The sequence below is a fragment of the Corythoichthys intestinalis genome, chromosome 13 (genome assembly GCF_030265065.1).
Source record: "Corythoichthys intestinalis isolate RoL2023-P3 chromosome 13, ASM3026506v1, whole genome shotgun sequence".
Lineage (NCBI taxonomy): Eukaryota > Metazoa > Chordata > Actinopteri > Syngnathiformes > Syngnathidae > Corythoichthys > Corythoichthys intestinalis.
Genome location: NC_080407.1, coordinates 52,167,963 through 52,195,398, shown reverse-complemented (window position 1 = coordinate 52,195,398; position 27,436 = coordinate 52,167,963). Strand labels below are relative to the sequence as shown.

Sequence of the window (27,436 nt, the reverse complement as noted above, 5' to 3'; positions counted from 1 at the left end):
AGTTTTCCGCTTGCATAATAAAAGACAACAGCTAAGAGGAAATGAATACTTTTATTTTACACAATTCAACATAACAAACCAACACCAGTGATAAAAGGTCACAGAACTTATTGGTTCATCTGAGCCATGAGACCCTCCAGCTCGGGTCGAGCTTTGAAACGGGCCAGGAAGTCCGCCTCCGTGTGCTGCGGGCAAAAAAGACGCTGTGATCGACACACGGCCTAACGCGCGAATTGTTGTTCGTTCGAGCCGACTCACCTCATTTACCGACAGGTCGACACCCTCCGGTTGGTTCTTCACGAGGACATCCATCAAGATAGGACCGAGCGTTGCTGTCAGGCTGTTTAACTACAAAGTAGTTCAATTCAAACTTAAGCTAGTCAAGTAGGGCTGCCACATATTTGTGAACCGACCTTTTTTTTTTAAAAAATTCTATCGTGGCTGTGTGAAATATTTTATTAATGCTAAGGGTTTCTGTCGACTGTCTTATCTGATTTTACTCCCCCTCGTACCAGCTCGCGCTAGTTTTCCAAGGTCGTAACTCACGATGTTTTTCAGCTGAAAATCACCAGAGGTGGGCTGTAATAAGTTTCATTTTTGCTTTCATAGTAGGTATCGTTTTCCTAGTAAGCAACGCCCTTTCAACAAGCATATGTAAACCCTTGACTTGTGTATTCTCTTTGTATGCCTGCGTGTTCGCGGCTCCTGGCCGGATCACGCCATTGTATCCTTGATATACAGTGGGGAGAACGAGTATTTGATACACTGCCAATGGGTTTTCCCATTGGCAGTGTATCAATATTTGTATTGGCAGTGTTTCAAATACTTGTTCTCCCCACTGTATATGTTCCATTTATGTATATGGAGCCTTTTATTCTCAGTATTTCACATTAATATTCTTTAATCATTATATGGGGCCTTGCTATAGCAAAGGCCCAGATAGTAAAATTCTTTTGTTTTGTTTTTTAACGGCGTTTCTTCGGTGCGCCGCACAGCCCGAACTGTTTGACCGATCGGCACCGTTCAAATATCAAAACGACCGGAATTTTCACGCGACGCAGGGACTTTTTCGAACGACACCCAAAAAAATTTTCTTACGCCCGTTTGTCAAATCTATTGATGCCACGGATTCGATTGACGCATATGTAAGTGGATGCGATGGACGGCCATGGACGTCCAAATTTCCCATTCATATCCAGAGTCATTTACGGTACTTTGTTTAATGCCATTGACGGCCATGTCTGTCGATTCTATTGATGCCAATTTACTTGGATTCAATTGACACATATGTAAGTCCAAATTTCCCACTCATTTCAAATGACCAAAAAAAAAAAAAAAGTCCCCAAATCAACAGGAAATGACCAGATATAAATAGGACGTATCCCCCAAATGTCCTCGATTCCATTGACGCATATGGAAGTCCGTTGACGGCCATGGACGTCCCAAATTTCCCATTCATTTCTAATGGCATTTACTTTCGTTAATGCCATTGACGGCCATGCATGTCAATTCTATTGATGCCAATGTACTTGAATTCCATTGACGTATATGTGAGTCGATGCCATTGACGTCCAAATTTCCCATTTATTTATCAACAGTACCTGTCACCATAATGTCCCCAAATCAACAGGAAGTGACATATTATTGTCCCCGAAATGTCCCCAAATCAACCTGAGCAGGGCTAAGATCTGTATCTCCCCACAGCAAAACCCCATACTAATTTCTCCAGAAATTGCAGTTGCAAGTAATTGAAAAAATATTTTAAAAACCCACTGCAAAAATTACAATATTATGGTATTGGAATTTAACCCCTAAAATTCCCCTGGAAATGTTTTGTCTTTGCACAGATTAAAATCAAGCCAAATCAAAAACTGTATGCAGTAAAGTCATCATTAACTATACAGCTAACTTTACGTTTAGCCCTGTTTATTTACAAAATAACACACAGGGCTAAATTGAATCTACATTTCCTCACACACCAATTTCCTTTATTATTGTACATCCACCCACATGTCTCAGAAAATAAAGATTTTAAGCTTTCCAATGGTGTATCACACATGCATATAGGACAATTTTGAAATTTAGCCAAATTGGGTGTCCCAGAGCACAACTTTAAGTCACCTGAGTGTTTTCCGCCATATAATACTAATATAGTTTCAATTTTGTTGCAAAATAATTGACGACTCTGATTTAGCTATCGACTAATCGTGGCAGCCCCCCGGGAGATCGTCGGCGTTGCGACCATTACCTGAATGACACGTTTGTGCGTTTTCAGAAGCGAGTCCACGTACATCTTGGTGCCGCCCTCCTGCATGAGCATCACTTCTGTGCTTTGGGTAGGCAGCGCATAACTGGGCGGGAAAATCAGAATCCACATGAAATTTCATATCTCGGTGTCCTTTGAGATTTTTCGGGGGTCACCGTCACCTGTCTGTTACGCTAACTCCGAGTCGATTGCACAGCTTGTGGACGTACTGGGCGAAGTGCTCCACCGCCGTCATGTCGTAGCCCGACACGTTGACGTTGAGGGTACGGTACGCTGTGTCTGTAGCTGCCGAGATGTTGGGCATCTGATGTTTGTCTTTCTTTTTCTTGGGCTGAACACAAAAACCGTTTGGTTTTTGGAGAAATCCAGTTGGGACTTGCTACTCACCAATTCTTTAGGTAGGAGATGCCGCCACCTGCCGATGCCTTCAGTGGAAGCGCCCCTGTAGGACCTTTTTTGAATCTGAGACAGGTCACTTAGTGACCCCTGCGCTTTATGTTGGGAACATGCCGTAGCCCTGTAAGGGTAAAAGTAGGAGTTAGAGAAAGAGGCACTTTAAGGAAAACTGCAGAGGTGAAGTACTTGCCGAGTGAGTAATAGAGCTTGTCTGTGGACCTGCAAAATTAAATAAAAAAATTGCTGAGTTCGTATCTATTTAAACTGGAAAAAAGGTCACGATTCATTGGACGTCTAGCGCCTTCAATGGCAGCCAATTAGTTCATTTATGACAATATTAAAGTCGACAGATTAGTAGGATCGTTGTTGATCTCATATCTAAATTTCAGTGTAGTAGGTGTTAGCATAACAAAATTACCAATCTTTTTAGAGCAACTCTGGTTCGTTTATCACCGTGTAATTAAATTTAGACCAAATTCGCTTTCGACATTAAAGTATGAGTCAGTAAGTATCTGGAAGCAAAAGAATAAAATGAATGTACGTACGTTTCGTGGGACGTGAATCATTTTTCCGCAGAATTGTCCTAGAGCCACAAGCGTTTAGCAACAGCTAGCCGGAAGTACTAAAAGGAAGCGTGTGCGTTGGCTAAATGTGCCCGTAAATAGGTTAAATAATGTTGCTTGTACGTCCTTTTTCTGTTTTCTTCTTTCAATGAATTGTTGTCTAAAAATATGATTTTTTAAACACTAACATTCAATTAAAAAGCTGTTTAAAAAATAATTTCAAATGCTTTATGTGCTAACCGGAAGCCGGTACGTTGGCTTATTAGCTCCGTAACGTAGCTAGCTAGCGATGCGTTCCGTTTTCGTGTTTTAACAAAATGAATAAAACACACAACCATTAAATTTGACTTTTTGCAATGATCTCCGCTACATTGGCTTAATATTTTAGCATATGCGACATCATATTTTCATCCTTTTTTTTTTTTTTTGTCGGCCATTTTGCGTCAGGGCATTTTGATAAATAGTACTTTAAAATAGCCATAAATTAGTCAATTTTCAAACGGCTTGTTTTTCATGAACGTCAATATCTCGAAATAAGAAATCGAGACCACTCATATGAAAGTAATTTCTTCCTTTTAATTTTATTACAAAAACAAAACAAAAAAAAGATTTTCAGAATTAAGTACAACAAACATCTACTTGGAAAAGACGAAGAGAGACTGTGTGCGTGTGTGCGCCTTGTTTACAAACCCCCTTAAAAACTAAACCACGTTTCTGAAGGAGCCAAAACAAAGATATGCAATTTAAAAAACAGAACAAAAACATAATTCACACACACGCACACGCGATTCTGACGGACGAGGAATGAAGAGAAAACTTTGCTGGTACGTCACAATGATCATGTGACGTGACATGACGGGTACGTCTACACGCAGGTGGTGTGAGCCGGTTGGGGTGCGGAGGAAGTTGCGGCTTAGGACCGCCTCTTCTTTTTGCTGGGCGGCAACGGCGTGCGATTCTTTCTCTTTTTGTTGGACGTGTCCTCATCCTCGTAGTGACTCTCCTTGTCGGCTGTGAGAACAACGACAGCTCAGTTTTGCTCCAATCGAAAGGTTGACGTAAACTGGATATGAATGAGTTACATTAGCTGCCGTAGACAGTGATGGATGTACCGATCCATTAGAGGTGGGAGGCACTTTAAATGGATGGACGCAAGGGCGTAGGTCATAGGGATGGCAGGGACATAACACTAGCAACTTTTCAGGATGCTCAAATTGTCCCCACCAACTTTTAAGCAACCTTATTTGCAATATATAATGAGTTCAGTTATATAGGTAATTTATATTGTCTAGTTTCTATGTGTTGTAAGGATAAAATTGACCCTACCATTATTAAGTGAATTACAGTACTTTAATTATGTTCAGACTAACATTGACCCCTTTTCACTTGATGTGCCAGTCCCTTTTTTTGACAGTCTGATGACTTGACCCCCCAACCAACCCCCACACACACTCATTCACCGACCCCTTCAAAGACAAGGGATATTAGATTTTTTTCCCCGCCAGCAGCAGCCACTGTAAGTAATGTAAAAATGTCAATGTTGTGGAGGTGGGGAACACACCACAAATTTTGCTACTGAAAGTGCAACCTGCATCAGAGTTAGCATAACATTAATCTGTGCGAATTTCCCGAACTCTAGGAGGAAGCTGCTTTGAGAGAAATACCCTCTTGGATGTTTTCTACTGTTAACGTTAATTAAACTGTAATAAATGTAGTGAACCAAGGTTTATCCCCTTCTCCCCAGTTTTATTTTATTGATGTGGTCTCAAAGCAGCCCAAAGGAGCTTTCATTTTTTGTCGAGCTTGGCTGAGCTTGTGGACAACAACAGTAGTGTTTTACCTGAAGGAAGGTTCCATTTCTATTTATTTTTGTTATTCCCTGACCAAGAAGTTTTTTTTGTCATATTTAATTTATTTAGACAATTTTAAGTAGGTCTGTCAAAATTATCGCGTTAACGGGTGTCATTTTTTGAATTAATCACGTTAAAATATTTGACACATTTAACGCACATGCCCCGCTCAAACAGATTAAAATGACAGCACAGTGTCATGTCCACTTGTAACTTGTGTTCTTGGGTGTTTTGTCGCCCTCTTCTGGCGCTTGGGTCCGACTGATTTTATGGGTTTCAGCACCCATGAGCATTGTGTAATTATTGACAGCAATGGCGGGCTACTAGTTTATTTTTTGATTGAAAATTTTACCAATTTTATTAAAACGAAAACACTAAGAGGGGTTTTAAAATTTCGATTAACTTTTACTAACATTTATTTTTTAAGAACTACAAGTCTATCAAGTTCTATCCATGGATCGCTTAAACAGAATGTTAATGTTAATGCCATCTTGATTTATCGTTATAATAAACAAATACAGTACTTATGTACCGTATGTTGAATGTATATATCAGTCTTGTGTCTTATCTTTCCATTCCAACAATAATTTACAGAAAAATATGGCATATTTTATAGATGGTTTGAATTGCAATTAATTACGATTAATTAACTTTTAAGCTGTAATTAACTCGATTAAAAATTTTAATCGTTTGACAGCCCTAATTTTAAGTGGTATGAAGATGTTTTTGGTTTTTTTTTTGCACTCTTGGATGGTTGAGATGATTAACAAGTTTTGTGTATGTAATATAATTTGTGTTTAAATATTGCAATTTAAATTTTGCTAATAAAATCCAGACATTTATTCTGGAAGTTTTCAAAATTAGGTTCATATTAGTGAGAAATGTAGCCCAGACCACCGTTCACCCAATCTTTTTGATTTTATTAATGTCCCATCCCCAGCAAAAAGTGTACATGCAGGTTATATGGTCCCTACCAATATTGAGACCAAACCTATACCGCTGGATGGACATCTACTCGTGACAAACAAATCTACATGTACACACAAATGTGGCCCACCTTTCCTGGCCTCTTCCTCCAACTCATCCCAGTCCTTGCCGCTCTCCTCCTCACTGCCTAGTGATGCACTGTAGTCTAAAAGCAACAGGGCACAACTTTATTAAGACGCAAACATTCCGGAGGAAAAAAAGCTATGCCAAGGTACCGGAATCCTCCGTCTCAGAGCTGTAGTCTTCATCGCTGTCTTCTTCTTCCACTTCCGTCTCGTCAGCCGAGGGGTTAAACGTCTCGTCCTCCATCTCGGACTCTGAATCTTCTTCGCCACCGCTCCCCTGGTGGGCAAAGTGTGCAATGTTGTCGCCGCCGCAACTGACAGCGTTACCGCGACTCATACCTCGCTCTCCGGGTCCAGGAAGGACCAGCCTCCTTGCTCGAAGAAACCCTCGGGGTCGTCGACGATGGTCTTCATGATCTTGGTCCAGTTGAGGGACTGGACGCCTTCTGTGTATTTGATGTCGCACGAGCTGCACGAGAAGGCGGGACCGTCAAAACCGAACGCCGGGCACCATTTGCAGTCGCGGCGAGCTCACTTAAGCCACTCCTTGATGGGATCCAGCGAGTTGACGGGCACGGCGTTGATCATGGTGACCTTCTTGTTGTAGTCCTTGTAGACGATGACCACGTCAAAGTTCTTCAGGTGGAACTGCACGCGCTCAAAGTGGACCAGCTCCACCTCGTCCAGAGTCACCACAAATGGTGGCTGCAGATTAAGATGGTTTCATGAAGGATGCATTTTATTCCAAAATTACTGTGTGGTCATTTTTAAAGCAGATCTGGATCATCTAGCACCATCCGTGAGTTAATGCAACCCCTAAAAAAAAAGTATGGAATCGCCAGTCTCGGACAAGCACTCACTCAGACATTATGTAGAACAAACTCAGATTAAAAAGCTTGGAAAAAAATAGTGAATTACTTCAAAAGTGCAACTTTTTAGCATTCTGAAATACTAAGAAAAATGAATAAAAAACATTGTGGTGGTCAGTAAGTGTTACTTTTATAGCGCAAGTGCTTTTTCTGAGAAAAAAAAATGGAATCATGAGAAACAAACAAAGAAATAAAACACATCTAGTATTTAGTAGCACCACCTCTGGCTTTTATGACAGCTTGCAGTCTCTGAGGCATGGACTTGATGAGTATTCTTCTTCAATTTGGTGCCAAATCTCTTTGATTGCAGTTGCCAGATCATCCTTGCAGGTTGGGGCCTTGCTATGGACCATATTTTTTCAATTTCCACCACAGGTTTTCAATAGGGTTGAGATCTGGGCTATTTGCAGGCCATGACATTCACTGGATGAGTCTTTCTCCAAGGAATGCTTTAGAAGTCCAATGCAGATTCTTGACTCTTGACGAGGTGATGATGCTGGAACTTTTGTCTGGTGCTGTTCCAGTGAGATTTACAAATATGACTCATCCAGTCAATGTCATGGCCTGCAGCCATGACATTGACTCTATGAGTCTTTCTCCAAGGAATGCTTAAACAGTTTTAGCTCTGTGGCATGAAGCATTGTTATCTTGGAAAATTACAAATATATTTTCAATTGAAGGGATAAGAAAGCTGTCTAAAATTTCAATGTAAACTTGTGCATTTATTGAAGATTTGACAACAGCCATCTTCCCTAGTGCCTTTGCCTGACATGCAGCCCCATATCATCAAGGACTGAGGGAATTTTGATGTTTTCTTCAGGCAGTCATCTTTGTAAATCTCACTGGAACAGCACCAGACAAAAGTTCCAGCATCATCACCTTGTCAAGAGTCAAGAATCTGCATTGGAAAAGGAGCAAACAAAAGTTCCAGCATCATCATCTTGTCAAGAGTCATGAATCTGCATTGGACAAGGTGATGATGTTGGAATTTTTGTTTGGGGCTGTTCCAGTGAGACTTACAAAGATGACTGCCTGAAGAAAACATCAAAATTTCCTTAGTTCTTGATGATATGGGGCTGCATATCATGCAAAAGCACTGGTGAGATGGCTGTGGTTAAATCTTCAATAAATGCATAAGTTCACATTGAAATTTTAGACCGCTTTCTTATCCCTTCAATTGAAAATATGTCATTTTCCAAGATGACAATGCATCATGCCACATAGCTAAAACTGTTAAAGACTCATCCAGTCAATGTCATGGCCTGCAAATAGCCCAGATCTCAACTCTATTGAAAACCTGTGGTGGAAATTGAAAAAAAAAAAAGATCCACAGTAAGGCTCCGACCTTGGAATGATCTGTCAACTGCAATCAAAGAGAGTTGGCACCAAATTCATGAAGAATACTCATCAAGTCCATGCCTCAGAGACTACAAGCTGTCATAAAAGCCAGAGGTGGTGCTACTAAATACTAAAGATGTGTTTTGATTGTTATTTCTTTGTTTGTTTCTCATGATTCCATATTTTTTACCTCCGAATGGAGTGATTCCATATATATTTTTTACCTGCACTTCATCCATAAAAGTAACATTTACTGACCACCACAATGTTTTTATTCATTTCTTTTACTGTTTCTGAATGCTAAAGAGTTGCACTTTTGAACTAATTCATTATTTTTTCAAGCCTTTTATCGGAGTTTGTTGTCCATGATAAAATGTCTGAGTGAGTGCTCGTCCGAAACTGGTGATTCCATACTTTTTGCTGTATTCCAATTGAACGTAGGATTTTTGTTCCCCTTACCCATTCTGTAACATTGACAAGTGAACTGGAGGTGGGCTGTAGTAGGCAGGTACTCCTGTAGGGGGCGCCCTGGAAACTGCAAACATTTCCCCATGGGAAGGTGTTAGAATTGACAATTAAAATTTGAGATATAAACACTGGAAAATTTTCTACTCACCCCAGGTCCCTGAAGGGAACCTCAAACTCCAACTCTTCTCGGGTGAGCGTCTCCACCTTCTCGATAAAATTTTTGAAGGCCGACTTGAGCTTGTGCCGCATCTCGCGCTCCATCTGCTCGGCGTAGAGGTCGTCGCGGTCGTGCATGTGCTGGTGCTTGCCCAGGTCGGTGGTGATCTCGCCCACTTCCGTGTAGAACTGCACGTCCGTGTGGCGCCGCTTGCCGAACATGATGGCGTTCTGCGGGAAAGAGGACGATATTGGGTTTCGTTCAGGGTCAAAGGGCGCCTCCTCACCTTGAGGTGGAAGTGCAGGACGATGATCATCTCGCCGTCGCACGGCTGGAAGATGGCGTGCTTGATGTTGTTGTAAAGGATGTCCACTTTATCGCCGCGGACCGACGTGAAACGGAAACCTGGAGGAGAGAGGGATCAGCACGTGGAAGCGGACTCCGGCGTTTTCCCCATTTACCGTTCGTGTGCGCTTCCAGCGAGCCCTGCATCCTTTTCTGGGCGATGTTGGGCCGGATGTAGAGATCTTTGAGTTTGGGGTTGCTGCGGTTGAGGTTGACCACCAGCGAATCCTGCTTCACGATGCCCTCCTTCTCCTTCTCCTCGGCCTCTCGCGTCTTGTAGCGCTTTTGGACTTCCTTGATGATGCGGAAGGCGTTCTGTAGGTTGGTGGACGGCACCGAGGTGTCGCCCGGCGCCTTGAGGTTAGACGCGCGGTACGTGCTGCCGGAAAGACGAGGGAGAACCATTGGAACCAGAGTTTTTAAGAGGAATTGAAAGGGTTAATAATAATTATATAAAAAAAAAAAACGTACATTTCCTTGACAAAAGTAGCGTCTGGATTGGGGAAGATGTTCCCTTCTTGTCTTCCCAAGGAGCTGCCAGGAACGTAGAAGTTGATCCTGAGGTACGTGTAGTCACCTTCCACAGACATGCTGATGTTCTGGACCACGAAACAAAACCTCAGAAAAGCCACAGGCCAAATAACCAGCCGGAAGCGGCGTACCTTAATGGTGGCGATGTGAAACGGCGTGGCGATGCCGAAAATGGGCATGACGACCGTCTCGTATTTCTTGTCGATGAAGATCTTCATTTCTTTTATTTCCCTCTCTCGAGGCATTTGGGAAACGTTCTTGTACGACACGTTGGATTTTCTGGCCCTGGAGACAAAGAGGAGTTGAGTTCCCGAGCCGGCGCCGCTCTCGACGCGTTTCCGCCGCTCACTTCTGGATCTGCTGCTCGCCTTTCTGCTCGGTTAATCTCCGCTTGGCCTCCTCGTTCAAACTGTTGGCGAGCTCCTTTTGGTGGGCGCGCCGCTTCTCCTCTGCAGTCATCTCGTTCTAAGTAGAAGACAACGTACGTGCGTGTCAAAAGTGGACCGACGCCTTCAGGGTAGACAAAAACGCGCATGCGGTGATAAAATGCTGTGATGCATGCAGACGTGAACTCATTGGCTGCCGTTGACGTTTAAATTAGGCTGATTCGATTCAGTTATGACAAATCAACCTATTTTCATTCCGTTTTCAGTGTAGAGTTGTTTCAATAATACTTCAAAAACTGGTGAATCCGTAAAAATGGGTAACCCAATGACAAAAAATAAGAACTGGGAAGTGACCATGGGAAAACTGCTTTTACACACTCAATTCTTTCTTCTAATACAGCCTTAAAAAAGCCCAGCGGAGGGCTGTAACTAGGGCTGTCCCAAACGACTAATTTTCTCCCGATTAGTTAGCCGACTATTTTTACGATTAGTCAACTAATGTTTTTTTTTTTTTTAAACTAATTTAGCAATGAAAATTTTGTTGACGCTTACTAATTCACAAAAACATTTTTGGAACAAGTAAATTCTTTATTGAAGTACAAATAAATACTTAAATAAACAAGGAAAACAATGAAATAAAAAAATATCTACAATTAATATAATAGTATACTATTATGTATAATAGTATTATAATATTGATACATTGCCAATCAGATTTTTCATAAAGCGTGTCATTTTAAAGCTATTCTTAGTGTAGCATCTGAATTCTGAAGTATGTGGGATTAACTCCAGAAATCGTTATTTATATGACGAACATGACTTTCTTTTATTTTGAGATGTTCAAACCGCTAACCGTAAGCTTCACACTCCGCAAAAAAGCACTTTTGGTCATTGCACGTGGTTTTTCATTTTTTTGTTTGCAAATGCTGTGAACCAGCGATTTTTCATGTTTGAAGTGTCAACTTTTAACTGCAAGTTTGCGTTTTGGAGAAGAATGCCAATGTTTTATTGCGGGCTAAAGTAGGTTGTCCCCCCCCCCACTTAGCCTCAATGTAGCAATGCTAACGTTTACAGTGTTTGAGCGCCTTGAAAGGTGGAAAAGCGCTATATAAGTATAACACCATTTACCATTTAACCTGTGGGCGTTATTTTATCTTGACTAAATTTTTGTGAGTTTGTCCAAAGTATGGCTTTTTCTTTGAAGTGTTATAAGCAAGTCATTTCTGAATATTTTTTTCCCTTTCCAACACACAAAATGTTCAGTGGCCTCAGACCTATCTATCTACATCTACTGTATATCTTTTTTTTTTTTTAATGCCCCCTATGGACAATAACAGCAGTATTATTCTAATAGCAAAACTAACTGCTTCATACATATGTAAAATAAAAGTCTAATTTGAATATTTCATATGACATAGTAAGAGGCTTGAATAAGTCCATAAGTCATAACAGAATTTTTTATGCATGCCCAGTTTTTACACAATGGAAGTTTTCTGAATCAAACTAAATTCTGGCTTTTCCTTTGAAGTATGATAACTAAGTCATTTCTTGAATTTTTCCCTTTCAAAACACTCAAAATGTTTAATGGCATCAGAACTATCTACACAGACAGTTTTTATTTTTTGAATGCCCCCTATGGACATTAATAGCAGTATTATTAATAATAGAAAAACTAACTAAGCTATATATAAATCTAATTTGAATATTTCAGATGACATAGTTAGAGGCCCAAATCAGTCTATAAGTCATAACAACAGATTTTTTTCGCAAGCAAAGTCATGTATTGGCCTATGGCGCCCCCTAGTGATTTTTGGGTGTTAAGACTCTCAACACACAAATTCCTCTATTTCCATGTTTTTGACTCGCCAAAGAAGCGACTGCATCAGTAATCACGGAAAATGCATTATATGCACATCAGGTTTACAGCAGATCAAAAATTATGATTTATCATGGGAGTCAATGAGCCAGAACATGGCGTTAAAACAAGAATTTAGTGCGAATCTCCCCAACCTGTTTGTAATAAGTTAGAAATTGCAGCATGTTGCCATTTCGATCTTTACATGTTTTTACTATCCTGGGGAAATATTAGCTCCCTAGTGTAATTTTTTCCCATGCTTCTTCTTTAGGGTGGTCCTTATTTTTCAACTTTCAAATACTCATGCTCTCACCCCACCAACATGTTACAATCAATGTAAAAATAATTAGGAACATTTTTTTTTTAGATTAGAGAATATTTAGAGGTTGCTCAAGAAGTTTAAAAAATATTGTCATTTTTCCGTATTTTTGAGTTTTGTAAGATGTATTGTGTGACAGATTATGGTATTTTGTATCATACATTTATGTTGAAATTGACTTGGCTATTCTTAAAAACACAGCCGTGAATTAATATTGATTCATGTTTGTCACATTCAGTGGTTTTATCCAGTCAGGAATCCATGATGAATGAGCTAGCGTCACTGACTGGTTCCGAAGACAACACAGAAGGTGATAGTGATGACGAGTGTTATTTTGCCCCAGCATGTGGGTCCAACCTCTGGTCCTGATGTTCAGATTTTCAAAAGGTTTCAGAAGCACTGGGAGTACATTGACCGCACAGATTTCAGGCCGGCTGTGACAACTGATGATAATGATTTGATTGCAGACATCAAAGATGATACCACTGATTTTGTCATGAAACACCTCGACTGTTTTCAACCAAGAGATGATTACAGAGAGCTCCTGGAACTCGTCATAATTTTTCTCGGCAGTAGTCCTCCTCGTGGTGTTCATTTCAGGATTCCTGGAGCTATACATCACGCACGCTGGATGGCGAAGGCATTGTATGCGCTCAAGATTTATCTATTTCGAGAACAGTTCAAGCTCACTGCTCATGAAAACAAAGGCATTCGTGATGTTTGTGTGTTCATCGTCCGATTGAACGTCCGAGTCTGGTTCACTGCTCCTGATGCCGTCTCTGCTCCTTGTCATGATTTGTGGTTTTTGCAAAGTTTGAAGATGTATGAGGACATCAACCCAGCAATTTCCAAAGCTGCAGTCAGTAAGTTTTCAGGACACCTTTGGTATTTAAGTGAAGAGTTGGTAGCGTTGGCCCTCTTTGACCCAGCAGTAACCAATGATACAAAGAGAGCCATGGTGGAAGCTATGTTGGAGGAAGGATCTGCTTCTGATAGTTTGCCAAAAGGTCCAAAGCGCATACAAGCTGCCAAGAAGTCCATCCAGGAAATGTCCCTTGTGGGGTGTGTGAACCGAAACACCAAGATTTTCTTCACAAATTTGGACATAGCTGCAGAATTTCTCCAGGCTGAACCAGAAACATGGGACTCCCGAGACGACTTCAAGGCAGCATCTTCCATCGTGCACAGTCCGAAGGTTGTTAACGATTTAGCTGAAAGGGGAGTGGCACTCATCGAAGAGTACAATCCTTTGCTAACTAATGATGAGGAACAGAAACAATACTTGCTGCAAGTCGTACAGGACCACAGGAAGAGATTCCCCGATGCAAAAAGGCCACACTGCTCCAGACTAGTGAAATCAATAAATAATCATCAGTCACTGATAGTGAACCTTTTGTATGTTGCCATACTTTTTAGTTTATTAATCAGTCAAAATATCTTGACAATAGTTTGGTTCAAATCAATTTGTTTCTTGTTTTGAAGCACTCCTCACAGTTTTGCACTAGCTGTGAACCTGAGGACACCAGCGGTATTCTGTAACAATGACTGTAATCATAAGGCGGTTGCAAATTAGGTTTATGATTCCACAAATATACATGTAACCATGTGTTGTTTGTATTATGCTTTAATTTTTAGATTTGTATCTGGTGTATGCATTGTGAAGTTTCACTACATTCAGTTGATAATAAAGAAATTGAAAGCATTTTTTCCAAAATAACCGATAACGGTAACATTTCTAAAAATACGAACATTTTGGAAATTTCAAAGGCTGTGAGCAACCTCAAAATATTGCATAATTACTTTGAAAATTTGCACAGTTTACTTTTTTTTATTTCCTAACACATTGAGGAGGTGAGAGTTGAACATTTCCAAAAAAAAAAATTTGACCCCATATAAGGACCACCCTATTCTTCTTTGATGAAACAGAAAAAAACTAGAGTATGGACAAGTAACACCAACGGGTGCGATAAATGGACTCATTGCATATTCCGACAGGCTAAGCAACTTCAATAAAACATGTTGTTAGTTGGTTAGATGGACTTACGATCTGCCAGCTTGTTGTTTCCTGTCGTCTTTCAAAATTACAACTCAGTGACGGCGCTACAGGTGTTCATTCATGGCCGATGTGCAGCCAAGCTTGGCATCCATTCGTTTCATTGAAATAAGTTAATGTTTTGGCAACTCTGGTGCGCTTTTTTGGCTTTGTGCCGCTTTCCCCGCTTACATACCGACCGTCCTCAACTTTCCACTCATATTTTTTTTTAACCCTTCATTACCCGTTGACGGGATGTTGTGCTCGTCAATGCATTTACGTCATTGGTGACATCGACTAGTCGGGACAGCTCTAGCTTTAACAGCAAACTGTCTGATAATACAAAAAAACTGCATTTAAAAAAAACTAATCACTAATTCTTGTAAAATTAATCATAGGCCTGACAGATTTCCGTCACTACGACGGAGAGCTTTAACCCACTGTCAATAGCAGGGAATGAGTTCAAAAAAATAATAAAATGCAAAACGGTGACTCATCTGCGAGCGATTATATTGGAATTGACTACTTACCTTCCCAAGTAGCTATTAGAAACCAAAAACACGCACATGCTTAGTCAGCAGCTCTCACGTGCACATCACGTCAAGGAGCCGCCTGGCCAACTCACCCGGGTTCTGTCGGCGAGCAGCGCCGCGCTACGTGCGCCCTTCCCCAGCAGCTCCTCGGCATCGTCGCCGTCCTCCTCCTCGTCTTCCTCGTCGTCGTTCTGAGAGAGGCGGCCACTTCAGAATTTGGTCGCGACGTGGCGTTTTGGCAGGCTCTCACCTTGAGGAAGATCCCGACGTTTTTAATCTTCTTCTTGACCGGCGTGAGGACCGTGGCCGGCTCTTCCTGTCGTCCCGCCGATGTAGACAATCACTTAGCACCGGACTGCACGTTCTCGTCGTGCGCCTCAGGTCGACTTACCTCGTTAATTTGCACCGTGTCGCCGACAAACAAAGCGTATTTCTTCTGCTCTTCCTTTTTGCCGTCTTTATTGATGAGGTCGGCAAAGCCTAAACTGACACTCAATACCATCCCTGCCAGATATAAACGTACATGTTAACAAAACAAAACACTGCCCTGCCACACTCCTATCCGACGTATCTTCCCTCTTATCCTCTAGGTTACTCGGCGCATCCCTTCCCCACATGGTTTTCACCTTGTGCTCAAATTTTCCCCCCTCAATATTTCATGAACTGTTTATGCGCCATATGTTTGTGTCGTGTAGTGCTTTATCACACCCATTGATTTTAGAAGTATCAGCGCATCGGAGTCTGCTGACAATGGAGAAAATCTACGATGACGTATACTATGAATTACTATTGTTTTGACGATGTATATCGTTACAAATTATCACAAAAGTGAGTACACCCCTCGCATTTCTGCAGATATTTAAGTATATCTTTTCATGGTACAACACTGACAAAATGACACTTTGACACAAAGAAAAGTAGTCTGTGTGCAGCTTATATAATACGAGTTCATTTATTTTCCCCTCAAAATATAGCCATTAATATCTAAACCCCTGGCAACAAAAGTGAGTGCACCCCATAGAAACTACGTACATCCCTAAATCTCCAAACTGAGTACTGCTTGTCATTTTCCCTCGACTCGTTACAGGAGTGCTACAGAGATTGAAGAGGTGGAGGGTCAGTGATGGGGGAAAATATTATGTGACCCGAAGTGAATTAGCACATTATGCCTTAACATTAGCACATTATGCCTTAAGTGAAGCATATTATGCCTTTGTGATGTATGATTGCGTCTGTGACCTTGATTGTAACAACTTCTCCTTGTTTACTGCGCCACTTCGACACCTATTCACACCATCCTGGCGTCTGGGTTCCACAGTTGGGAGGGAATCTCACGACAACTTGTTTTTCACGCTACTTTGGCGCCTGGGTTGTACAACAAACCACCACTGGGAGGGAATCTCATGATCCATGTATGGGCAAAATGGTCCGCCTCCTGAGCCTCGAGGCGGCCCACCTCTGTGCTTACGAGGCATACCGTTATAAAGCCAGGAGCATTCGCCACCCCCTCAGAGTCCGCCAACGGATGACGTCTTTATTCCTCTTCTGACTCTGATCGGGGCATTGACTCTCCGCCCCTTTTGTCACGGTAAGAGTTCTTTTTATCCTTAGAGGAATATTTGTGCTTAGACGGTAGCGCGGGGATATTAGAAGTGACAATCTCGATCTAGCGTTATTGTTACCACTTGTTATGCTTGTTTTGATATTTGTTTGCTTGCTTGCTTTTATGTGGGATTGTACTCAATAAACATTATTAATTCTGCAATTGTCATAAATACACATTGTTTATTTTGCAAAAGTGTGCCTGTAACTGACTCACCGCGAACCCGGAAATTTCGTGTAATAGACAGCCTGTTAGTGCTCAAATCATACGCCGCACTCTACATCAAATTGGTGTGCATGGCTGTCACCCCAGGAGGAAGCCTCTTCTGAAGACGGTACACAAGAAAGCCCACAAACAGTTTGCTGAAGACATGTCAACAAAGCACATGGATTACTGGAACCATGTCCTATGGAGACGGGCGGGCTTTCTTGTGTACCGTCTTCAGAAGAAGCTTCCTCCTGGGGTGACAGCCATGCACAACAATTTGATGTAGAGTGCGGCGTATGGTCTGAGCACTAACAGGCTGACCCCCAACTCTTCAATCTCTGCAGCATTCCTGTAACTAGTCACATGACATTTTGGAGGGGAAAATGACAAGCAGTACTCAATTAGGACATTTAGGGATGTACGTAGTTTCTAAGGGGTGTACTCACTTTTGTTGCCAGGGGTTTAGATATTAATGGCTATATTTTGAGGGGAAAATAAATGAACTCTATTATATAAGCTGCACACAGACTACTTTTCATTGTGTCAAAGTGTCATTTTGTCAGTGTTGTCCCATGAAAAGATATACTTAAATATCTGCAGAAACGCGAGAGGTGTACTCACTTTTGTGATACATGTATATCAAAGAGCGTTATTTGTTTAGCACAATAGCGCCGTTACCTTTCTTCAGTTTGTACTGGTTCTTGGCGTTGAGCACCAAGGAACCTTCTCGGAACTCGATGCCCATGGCAAACCTGTGAATGAGCCGCATTTTAATTTTGCTATACGTGATACAAACGTGCCTGAGGTGCATTCAACTCATTGTGGGAACTTACCCGAGGTTTTTGGTCAGCTTAGCGACCAGATCGCCCTTCTCCTTCTTCACGTACTCCAGAACGGCATTGTAGGCGTCGCCGAGTTTCACACCTGGGAAAACCATCCAGGTCACATGCGTGCTCAATCCCGCCGGCGATCCCTGAACCCACCGTGCTTGAGCTCCTTTAGCAGCTCCTCCTCCACCTGTAGCAGGAAGTTGTAGTTGTCCTGCATCTCCTGCGGGGGGTCCACCATGAGCGTCCGCACCAGGTTGGAGCAGTACGACTTGTAGCGAATGCCCATGGCGCAGGTGATGGCACCAAAGTGCATGTGGTTTTTGTCACTAACGGGAGGAAACATGACAAACTGAACTGAATTCCCAAGATGCATTGCATGCCAAAATGTGATGCCACTATAAAGTAATTATACAAATAGTTTGCTTACTATCATTTTGCCATTATGTATCATATTGCATAGCACTAGGTGAAGGTTACATTCTACCTGACAACGCTGAACTTAAGACTGTAGTTCCCGCCGCTTTGGATGATGGGAGGGTAACACATCTCCACTGTGGAGGGGTCCACGCCACCGAGGTACTTCTTCTCCTCGATGGCCTTCTCCACGGATTCAGCCAGTTTGCTGTGGCGTACTTTCTGTGGGAAAGACAGGAGTGTAGCGGGTGAATACGTGTGTAGTTACCCCAAATGGTTCGTCTATACTAGAGCTGAAACTGATCGTGGCATTTTTTCTCCGCCTCAAGCAATCATTCAATTTTGCCATCTCCAAGCACGACACTTGGCCCAGACTACTTTTAGTGAGGCACAACGCACTGACGTCACGCGAGTAGAGGAAGAGGCGGCGGATATATTTGATTTCAAATAGGGCTGCAGCTATTGAATATTTTAGTAATCGAGTAATTGCCTGAAAATTCGATCGATTAATCGAGTAATCGGATAAAACTTTTTTTTTTTAAGTAAAGAGCAATTATAAATAAACATCAGAAAAAAGACATTTAATCCAATATTCAACCGTTTTCTGTCAATCAATGTCTTTATTTTCGATGTACATTGTTGAAAACAGCCAACAATTGCATCTAAGATGTGACTAGAAAAAAAAATTCTCTGCTTTCACTCAAAAAACTTCTAGATCTATTATTAAAAAAAAAAAAAAAAACATATTTCTTACCTAAAAATGTAATTACGCTTGATAACACACATCACTTGAAAGCTACGTTTCCCACGTGTTTCAATTCAATTTCCATTTGTGTCCAGCTATTTTTAAGTTCTAGTTAAGTTTTAAGTTAGTCTAAACTGTAACAGGTTCCCCCCAGCATTGATAAATCTAAATTCAAGACTTTTAAGACCTTTTTTAATGCCATTTCAAATAAAAATTCATACTTTTCTCGCACCCATTATTTAGATAATATTGAATCATAATAAAAAAATTAAGCACTGAACATCAAATTTAACCTCAATTACCAAGTGTGTTTAACAAAAGAATGCACATTTATTGAAGATACAATTAAAACACATTTAAATATAAGGCCTTTCAGAATTTTTTTCCCCAGGATAAAATGGATTTTACACCATTGTTGTAAAGCAACTTCAGAAAGTACATTTGCAATACCACACGTTTCCATTTTAAGAGGACCTAGTCAAGGTGGTCGGTAGGTGATTGTCAAGTTGGCCACCTTAACTGTAAAGTGCTTGCAATTGGCAGTGAAAGTTTAAAAAAACAGCCACTAAATGGCAGTAGTTTACCATTAATTACCACAAAATAACAAAACTACACACGGCCATTTCCCTTGGTAATTGTTTTTTTTCTAATCACATTGCAAGAAGTATACAAAACACATGTTAATCCTTTGTTAGCTATTGAAGACATTTCTTTTAATAAGATAGAGAAAATCCCTACTCTCATTTAATCAAGAATTTTTTTTTAAATATACCAGGAGGTGTTTTACTATCACCTACATTATAATTTGCCTATCACCATGCCATGTTTTTCAGATCAACGTTACCCCGCACTCGTTCCAATAATAGACAGTTTTAACCGTGTTGTGCATCTGAGAGTGATGGTGAATCTACGACTCCGGTTTATCCATGCTAAGGCTAGTGCCCTGCCAATACTCCATTGAACATGGCTAACTCTGGAGTTAAACTGCGAAATTCACATTCATTCGAAAGGCAAACCGTGCAGAAATACATTATTGCATCTAACACATTTTAATTGGAGAAATTGGCAACTTACTTTGAAATGTTAAGCAGGTCCACTGCCTTCGCATGACCCATAAACTGCGACCCAAAGTATCTGGATGCGACTTGGTCGCCGATCCAATACCTCACATGCTGGTCCAACAGTTTGGACTTGGTTGTCTTGTTGACACTTTCGTCGAAATAAACAACCAAGGCATCTGAGCAGTTCCTTGCGTTAGCACACAGTACTGTGCGATTGCCTGCTGTTGTGATGTTGATGCTAATGTTGCTAACAGCGCGCACGCACGCACGAGGTGCATTATGATTTGTAGTGCAGTGCATTGTAAAAATTCTACGTGTCATCTTCGTTATGTATTTTTAAAAAAACAAACTTCGTAACGGATATAATTTAGGTTGCACTGTTCTTCAAAATCAAAACCACAGTGAAAAAATGCCAGACTCACGACAGCTAATTTAATACATTTAATAATTCAATAATGGAAAACTAAATTCAATGCTTTTTTAATACTTTTAATAACCCGCGGGTACCCTGTATGTAAGCCACGTTAGCCACACATCGACAGTGGTCATAATCAATACAAACCTAGCCGTCCGAGGGGCTAACGTTACGTAAGCAAGTGACAGCAACGTTATATTTATTAGCGCTGAGATGTCTACTGCTTGAAGATGGCGGCTGTTTACCAACGCTGCCCAGGCGCGGCCAAGTCTGTCATTTCGCATCTAGTCCTATGCATGCGATATCTATGAGACGCATCGGACACTACCTGCTACCACACTCTAGCATCATGCGGACGTAGTTTTTAGCAACGTCGGCGTAGTATGTAGCGGCTGTCGGCGGCAGTAAGTTTTTATTTTTTTTATTGCTTCTTCCTCTACACACGTGACGTCAGCGCGTTGTCCCGCATTAAAAATAGTCCGGGCAAAACGTGATGCTTAGAGCTGGCAAAATTAAATGATTCCTCGGGGTGAATAAAATTACTCGGATCAGTTTTTAATCTCGAGTTACTCGAGTTGCTCGAGTATTCGTTTCAGCTCTAATTTCAAATAGGGCTGTCCTGACTAGTCAAAGTCATCAATGACGTAAATGCGTCGACGACCACAACATCCCGTCGACGGTTAATGAAGGGTTGAAAAAATATATGCGTGGAAAGTTGTAAATAGTAGTCTGTTTGCGGCAAAGCATTAGTGGGTCATTCCGCGCATGCGGTAAATATTCTAACGTGATTAACGAAAAAAAATAACGCGTTAAATTTGACAGCCCTAATATTTAGCCGATTAATCGATGGAATTTTCAGTGGAATACTCGATTACTAAAATATTCATTCGCTGCAGCAGTCGTCTTTACCTCATCGGCGTCCACTATCTCCATGACCCGCTCCTTAAAAAACTTGGAGTACACCTCGCTGGTGATGGCTGCCGCTTTCTTCATCAGGTTGAGTTCGCCGTCTTCCTTCACCGCCATGGTATACGCCACCACGGCGCTGATGTCCACCTTCTCCAAGCCTTCGGCGGCGAGCGTGTCGTTCCAGCTCTTCATGTACTCGCCGGGGAATTTGTCCTTGCTGAACACGCCCACCGTCTTGCCTTCGCGGCTGCCTCGGATGGCTTCGATCATCTTGTCGAAGTTGGGCTTGTTGCTCTCGTTCTGAAACGCAGGCCGCCGTCGTCGTCACGTTTTTGGCTTGCGGAAATTCAAATGAGCGCAATTCAACCTTTTCCCTGGTAAGAAGAGTGATCGGCGGGACTCCGTTGGCGTTTTCGTTGCCCTTGGTGATGGCCACCTGTTTGAGGAAGTCCACCTTCTTCTTGCTGGCGAGAAAGAGGATCTTGGTGTCGCAAAACACCATGATGGTGTCCGTCACTTCGTAACCAAACAGCCAAGTCTGAAGACAGAAGAACGTAAGGAATACGAAGTCTGACTTGACGCGCGAAGGATATGTTCTCACCTGAATCGCTGTGGATTTGGCGTAGACGATTTCTTCGTCCACTCCCACCGAAACCACGATGGCATCGACTTTACCAAATTCATCTTCTCCTTTCTGGAAAAGTAAACAACAGTGTCAAACTGTTTAGTTTTTTTGCTCCCAGTTAATCACTACAGAACAAGCTAGCATAGCTCAGGTTAACATCATTGATGGTAGCTTTGCACGTACAACCCCGAGCAACATATTTCTAATTGAAGGGATAAGAAAGCTGTCTAAAATTTCAATGTAAACGTGTGCATTTATTGAAGATTTAACCACAGTGCCTTTGCCTGACGTGCAGCCCCATATCATCAAGGACTGATGGAATTTTGATGTCTTCAGGCAGTCATCTTTGTAAATCTCACTGGAACAGCACCAAACAAAAGTTCCAGCCTCATCACCTCGTCCAATGCAGATTCTTGACTGAGGTGATGATGCTGGAACTTTTGTTTGGTGCTGTTCCAGTGAGATTTACCAAGAGGACTGCCTGAAGAAGACATCAAAATTCCCTCAAGTCCTTGATGGTATTTCTTTGTTTGTTTCTCATGATTCTATATTGTTTTTCCTCAGAATGGAGTGATTTCATATACATTTCCCTGCACTTGCTCTATGAAATTAACATTTACTGACCACTACAAGGTTTTTTATTCATTTCTTTTAGTATTTCTGAATGCTAAAGAGTAGCACTTTTAAACTAATTCATGATTGTTTCAAGCTTTTTTATCCGAGTTTGTTCTACATGATAAAATGTCTGAGAGAGAGCTCGTCCGAGACTGGCGATTCCATACTTTTTGCTAGGGATTGTAATGCAAAAGCTACAAATATTCCATCCATTTATAATTGTCAAGGAATTGCTTCCCAAGTTCCCAACATATGCTTCTCAAATGTTGACATATAGCTTAAACTTTATCATTGTACCGATTACCGGTTTCAAGGTACACCGTGGTATGAAAACGTCAAGGTTTCAAAACTGCAAAAAATTTCCAGCATACCGTCTCTAAGGTATTGGCTATTTTCTATGTCCCCAAAAATGCATGGAGAAATCCCTCGCTTGCAGCTGTAAGGCTCAACCCTCCCCCACCGGTTGTTGCTCAGTGTCAGTGAATCAGCTGTGCTACACGATGGCTGGAGGAGGTGTAACTCCTGTACCTTTCCCCCCCCATCGAAGAAAAAGAAAGCGCTGGTATGGGAATACTTCGACTACAGAAAAGTTACAGACGGGCGTGGAGGGCCAACCGACATGTAAAACATGTTTGCAGAGGGTCGCTGCTCAGGAGGCAATACCTCCAATATGATTTATACTATGCCTGAACGATATATCGTTTTAACATCGCCAGCCGGACATGTTATGTCGTGGCAATAAACGCTAGAAGTGATCTTGAGGAGTTTGTAATTTCGACATGTCACTCCAGGAATCACAGCCAAGGTAGGTAAACAGAAGCATTTAATAAAGACAAGCATTTTTCTACTACAGTACTTTATTCTTGTTTAAAAATGATTTGGTGGTACAGTAATATTTTAAACTGATCATAATTATTACATTTGCAGTGCTTAAAAGCCATTTATTAAAATATATCATATTTATACATTTTTTTTCAATCATACTTTTGGGAAAAAAAGTGAGAAAAACATGTCTTAAATGTATCTCTTTCCAATGCTAAATCTGAATAAATACATTAAACACACATCCAAAAAAAAAAAAAAAAATTTGTTTTTTTTGCGCGCTACTTCGCAGTTTTTCACTTATTGCACCGGGATCTGGTCCCAACTAACCACGAAAAACGAGGGATCACTGGACAGTGAGGTCATGGTGAATCATCCAAAGTCTTTCCAAACACCTATTCAAGTCATTTAGTGAAAATTTCTTTTTTAAAAAAAATATATATACGTATATATTTTTTAAAAATAATACTGCAATATAATATCGCAATATATTCCAAACCCCAAAAAATCGCAACAATAGTTTTCCCAATATCGTTCAGGACTAATTTACACAATATAAAAGGTTAGCAAACACTATCATAAACATTTCCTACCAGCTACGAGAGTTAACTCCAGCGTGTTTAGTGTGTCTAGCAGTGGTGAAAGATGTTTTTCTTCTTCTCTATGGCAACTGTCTGTGTTGAGAAAGCGCGTGTGTGTATAATGTAAACATGATACGAGTCATACACATGTGCTTTTTGTGGAAAATAATTCAATTATTTTTGTTCTGACGGTAATAATGTGAAACTAGCTGTGGGTTTACGCTCACCTAAAGCACTGCATTTATTTTAATTTTATTTTGAATATATATTTTTTGTAATTTATTTTAACTAAGGCTGTCAAAATTATCGCGTTAACGGGCGGTAATTAATTTTTTAAATTAATCACGCTAAAATATTTGACGCATTTAACGCACATGCCCCGCTCAAACAAATTAAAATGACAGCACAGTGTCATATCCACTTGTTACTTGTTTTTTTTGTGTTTTGTCGCCCTTTGCTGGCGCTTGGGTGCGACTGATTTTATGGGTTTCAGCACCATGAGCATTGTGTAATTATTGACATCAACAATGGCGAGCTACTTGTTTTTGTCTGAAAATTTTACGAATTTTATTCAAACGAAAACATCAAGAGGGGTTTTAATATAAAATTTCTATAACTTGTACCAACATTTATCTTTTAAGAACTACAAGTCTTTCTATCCATGGATTGCTTTAACAGAATGTTAATAATGTTAATGCCATCTTGCTGATTTGTTATAATAAACAAATACAGTACTTCCGTACAGTATGTTGAACGTATATATCCGTCTTGTGTCTTATCTTTCCATTCCAACAATAATTTACAGAAAAATATGACATATTTTATGGATGGTTTGAATTGCGATTAATTAATTTTTAAGCTGTGATTAACTCGATTAAAATTTTTAATCGTTTGACAGCCCTAATTTTAACATTATACTTATGTTCCAATTTCCCAAGATGTTTTGGAAAAGAAAAAATCCAGTTCAACAAAAAAAAGTTTTGGTTTTTTTTTAGCCTGTCAAAATTATCGCGTTAATGCGCGGTAATTAATTTTTTAAATTAATCACGTTGAAATATTTGACGCAATTAACGCACATGTCCCACTCAGACAGTATTCTGCCTTTTGGTAAGTTTTACAGCAAGGCTTTTTGTGCTGTCCAACAGCGAACTCTTGTGGTCGCTTTGCGACATGGTTTATTGTTTTCTTGCCAGTTCAATATGGCTGCACGACGTCTCAGGCTGACGCCTATGTTGTAATGTTGTGCTTATATGATCCTTGGACAAGATTTGTCCGTAAGTATGGTTGTTGTAAAGAATGTACATATTATGTTAGTAAGGGAAATGTTATATTTTTTGTATGAGACGCTTTTTGTTTATGTTAGTGAACCTGTATAGCATGCTAAGCTAACGTTGTTGCTAATGTAATGCTTGTGTACTTTTTGTAGTTTTACGACGGTCTAAAGAGGACAATGGTCTGAGGCTATTTTATGAATAAATCAGACGAAAAAGGAAGAAGTCTGATTATTAAGGCGTCGTTCACTAGCTGTCTAGCTTTGGAAAAAGTAGACGCTTCGGAGTGAGGACAGCATAGACAGATTTAAATGACAGTAGAGTGAAATGCCCACTACAGTCCTTATGTACCGTATGTTGAATGTATATATCCATCTTGTGTCTTATCTTTCCATTCCAACAATTTATTTTACAGAATATATATATAATTTACAGAAAAAGATGGCATATTTTATTGATGGTTTGAATTGTGATTAATTGCGATTAATTATGATTAATTAATTTTTAAGCTGTAATTAACTCGATTAAAATTTTTAATCGTTTGACAGCCCTAGTTTTTTTCCCCAAGTCAGTTATCTTAAAGTAACACATTTTAGAGCTATAATTGCAATCCCGTGATATTTTGCTTAAGGTTTTCATACTGTCAGAATCTCATACCGGCACATGCCTAGTCAGAACACAGCTGTCTACATCCTGAAGCAAGGGAGGGCAGGCAGGTGCTCCCAAGGGCAAAGATACATTGTAACACTTAATTGGTGAAACCAATCTACGCTTCATGATATGGCGTGTTTTTCTGAAAATCATTGTTTTTACCAGCTGACCTCGACGTTTAGTATGATAACAGTCCGCTGAGCTCTGCCACGTCAGAGCATCGTTGTATTCCGTGTGTGATTGATGTTCTCCTTGTGATCATAAGTTAACTTTTAAAAGACTTTTGAAGTGAGAGCCTTTTTCTTCTAAAAACTAAGAGAACAGATTCTCTCTCCAAACAATAACATTAAAAAATATTCTTTCTTTGCACACATGCACCCTCCCAGTAATGAGTACCACTATTAGACATCCATTTGAAGAGGGAGGCTGGCAGCAAATAAACGTTTGTTCATTCAGATATAATTGAAATCAACAAACTTTTGCCAACCATGTCCCAAAACCATTTTAATTAGCAAATTCTAAGGGAACAACAAGTATCCAGAAGACGTCATGGATGCTATTTTGACAGGTTAATATACTGCATTTCTTTCAGTGCATTTCAGAACACCAATTAGACATACATGGTCATGTGATGGAAAACTATCAAAATAGGCTCAATTTCCGTCACATTTGGAATTTTTGGGGTGCTAAACGATTAGTGGTGGTTCGCAAAAAGAACTTCAAGCGTTACATGCACCTTTAACACCCACAAGCGAGTGTTTTTAGTGCATTTGTGGATGTCCACGTCCATGCGTGCACCCAAGAACAAAAGTTCATGCTTATTGCACGCCGCCTGACTCTTCTGTACTCCTAACGAGCCCGCTAACCTTGTCAAGGAGCGAATATACATTTTCGTGGAGGATAAATCTCCACTCAAGCAGTTGTCAAGACCTCAGAGTTTCTCGAGTCCCCATTTTCATAGCCACGAGGCTCGCGTTTGCGAGAAAAAAACAAGTGCGTTTGGCGCGATGCTGAGCTAGCTAGCCGGCTAGTTAGCGGGCTAGTTGTGCTAATGGTGATTTGTTTTTTTTAATAAATTACCGAGCGCCGTGGACCTGTTTTAATTATTATTTTTAATTGTTTTTATACCTTCCAGTTGCTGTAAAGTCGCTTAATCCGCCGGTAGTACGCTTCCTTGTCCAGGTTCGCCGCCATGGTGAGTCCGGTGAAACACACTCCCGACACCGGCCTCGCGTTCAAGCTCAGCACTCAGCAGGCCGGATGGTGACGACGAGGAAGATGAAAAGGAGGGGGATGAGGAGGATGCGTGTCAGGAGCCAAGGCACAGCCGACGTCTTCCTCGGCACATACACAAAAGATGCTTAATTAGCGTTGTTGTAGTACAAAAACAACGTAAAGACTTAGAATTGAGCTTTTCACTTTTAAATGGATTGGACGTTTTGCGCCGTCAATGGCACTGAAAGATGGACATTCACAGCCATTCCATGGAAGTTATTAGAAAATAATAATAAAAACATCGCTTATTTTTGTGGGCTCATTTTACTCATATTATTTATTTGGGCGTTGTTTTGTTCGTTTCCGCTGCTGTTTTTTCCCGCCATCGTTAGTCCTCGCGTCATCAAACCTGAATTCTCGCGAGGGAACACTCGAGTAGGACCTGGAAGTTAAAGCGGTGCCACAAGTAGACTCTCGTCTTTTTCTTTTTGTACTATTATTATTTATTTTGT

The 27,436-nt window shown here is 40.8% G+C and overlaps 2 protein-coding genes across 2 annotated transcripts; both read right to left on the bottom strand.

The window, feature by feature from the left end:
• Positions 1-32: 32 nt before the first annotated feature.
• Positions 33-3,506, bottom strand: mrpl48 (mitochondrial ribosomal protein L48). Its single transcript, XM_057854610.1, has 7 exons — positions 3,208-3,506; positions 2,853-2,881; positions 2,654-2,783; positions 2,428-2,597; positions 2,249-2,351; positions 259-348; positions 33-185 (listed from the first exon to the last, which is right to left on the bottom strand). Exons 1-7 carry the CDS (start codon positions 3,226-3,228, stop codon positions 108-110), a joined length of 621 nt encoding a protein of 206 aa, XP_057710593.1. The 5' UTR covers positions 3,229-3,506; the 3' UTR covers positions 33-107.
• Positions 3,507-3,756: 250 nt separating this feature from the next.
• Positions 3,757-27,290, bottom strand: supt16h (SPT16 homolog, facilitates chromatin remodeling subunit). The gene is made up of 24 exons (XM_057854582.1): positions 27,129-27,290; positions 26,838-27,043; positions 21,746-21,838; positions 21,512-21,682; positions 21,145-21,444; positions 18,085-18,236; positions 17,754-17,926; positions 17,604-17,694; positions 17,449-17,522; positions 15,352-15,464; positions 15,211-15,276; positions 15,053-15,151; positions 10,185-10,300; positions 9,967-10,120; positions 9,776-9,903; positions 9,421-9,683; positions 9,246-9,364; positions 8,951-9,189; positions 8,794-8,869; positions 6,663-6,832; positions 6,467-6,596; positions 6,278-6,404; positions 6,133-6,207; positions 3,757-4,236 (listed from the first exon to the last, which is right to left on the bottom strand). Exons 2-24 carry the CDS (start codon positions 26,901-26,903, stop codon positions 4,139-4,141), a joined length of 3,093 nt encoding a protein of 1,030 aa, XP_057710565.1. The 5' UTR covers positions 26,904-27,043; positions 27,129-27,290; the 3' UTR covers positions 3,757-4,138.
• Positions 27,291-27,436: the final 146 nt, after the last annotated feature.

Excerpts from the sequence above, each read along its gene's own strand:
- supt16h (XM_057854582.1), bottom strand. The coding sequence starts at position 26,903 with ATGGCGGCGAACCTGGACAAGGAAGCGTACTACCGGCGGATTAAGCGA. Across the intron at positions 21,445-21,511 it reads CTCTTCTTACCAGGGAAAAG|AACGAGAGCAACAAGCCCAA; the intron begins GTTGAATTGCGC and ends CCTGCGTTTCAG. Across the intron at positions 17,695-17,753 it reads GCTAAAGGAGCTCAAGCACG|GTGTGAAACTCGGCGACGCC; the intron begins GTGGGTTCAGGG and ends TGGTTTTCCCAG.
- mrpl48 (XM_057854610.1), bottom strand. The coding sequence starts at position 3,228 with ATGATTCACGTCCCACGAAAC. Across the intron at positions 2,784-2,852 it reads CAAGCTCTATTACTCACTCG|GGCTACGGCATGTTCCCAAC; the intron begins GCAAGTACTTCA and ends TTACCCTTACAG. Across the intron at positions 2,598-2,653 it reads ATCTCCTACCTAAAGAATTG|CCCAAGAAAAAGAAAGACAA; the intron begins GTGAGTAGCAAG and ends TTTTGTGTTCAG.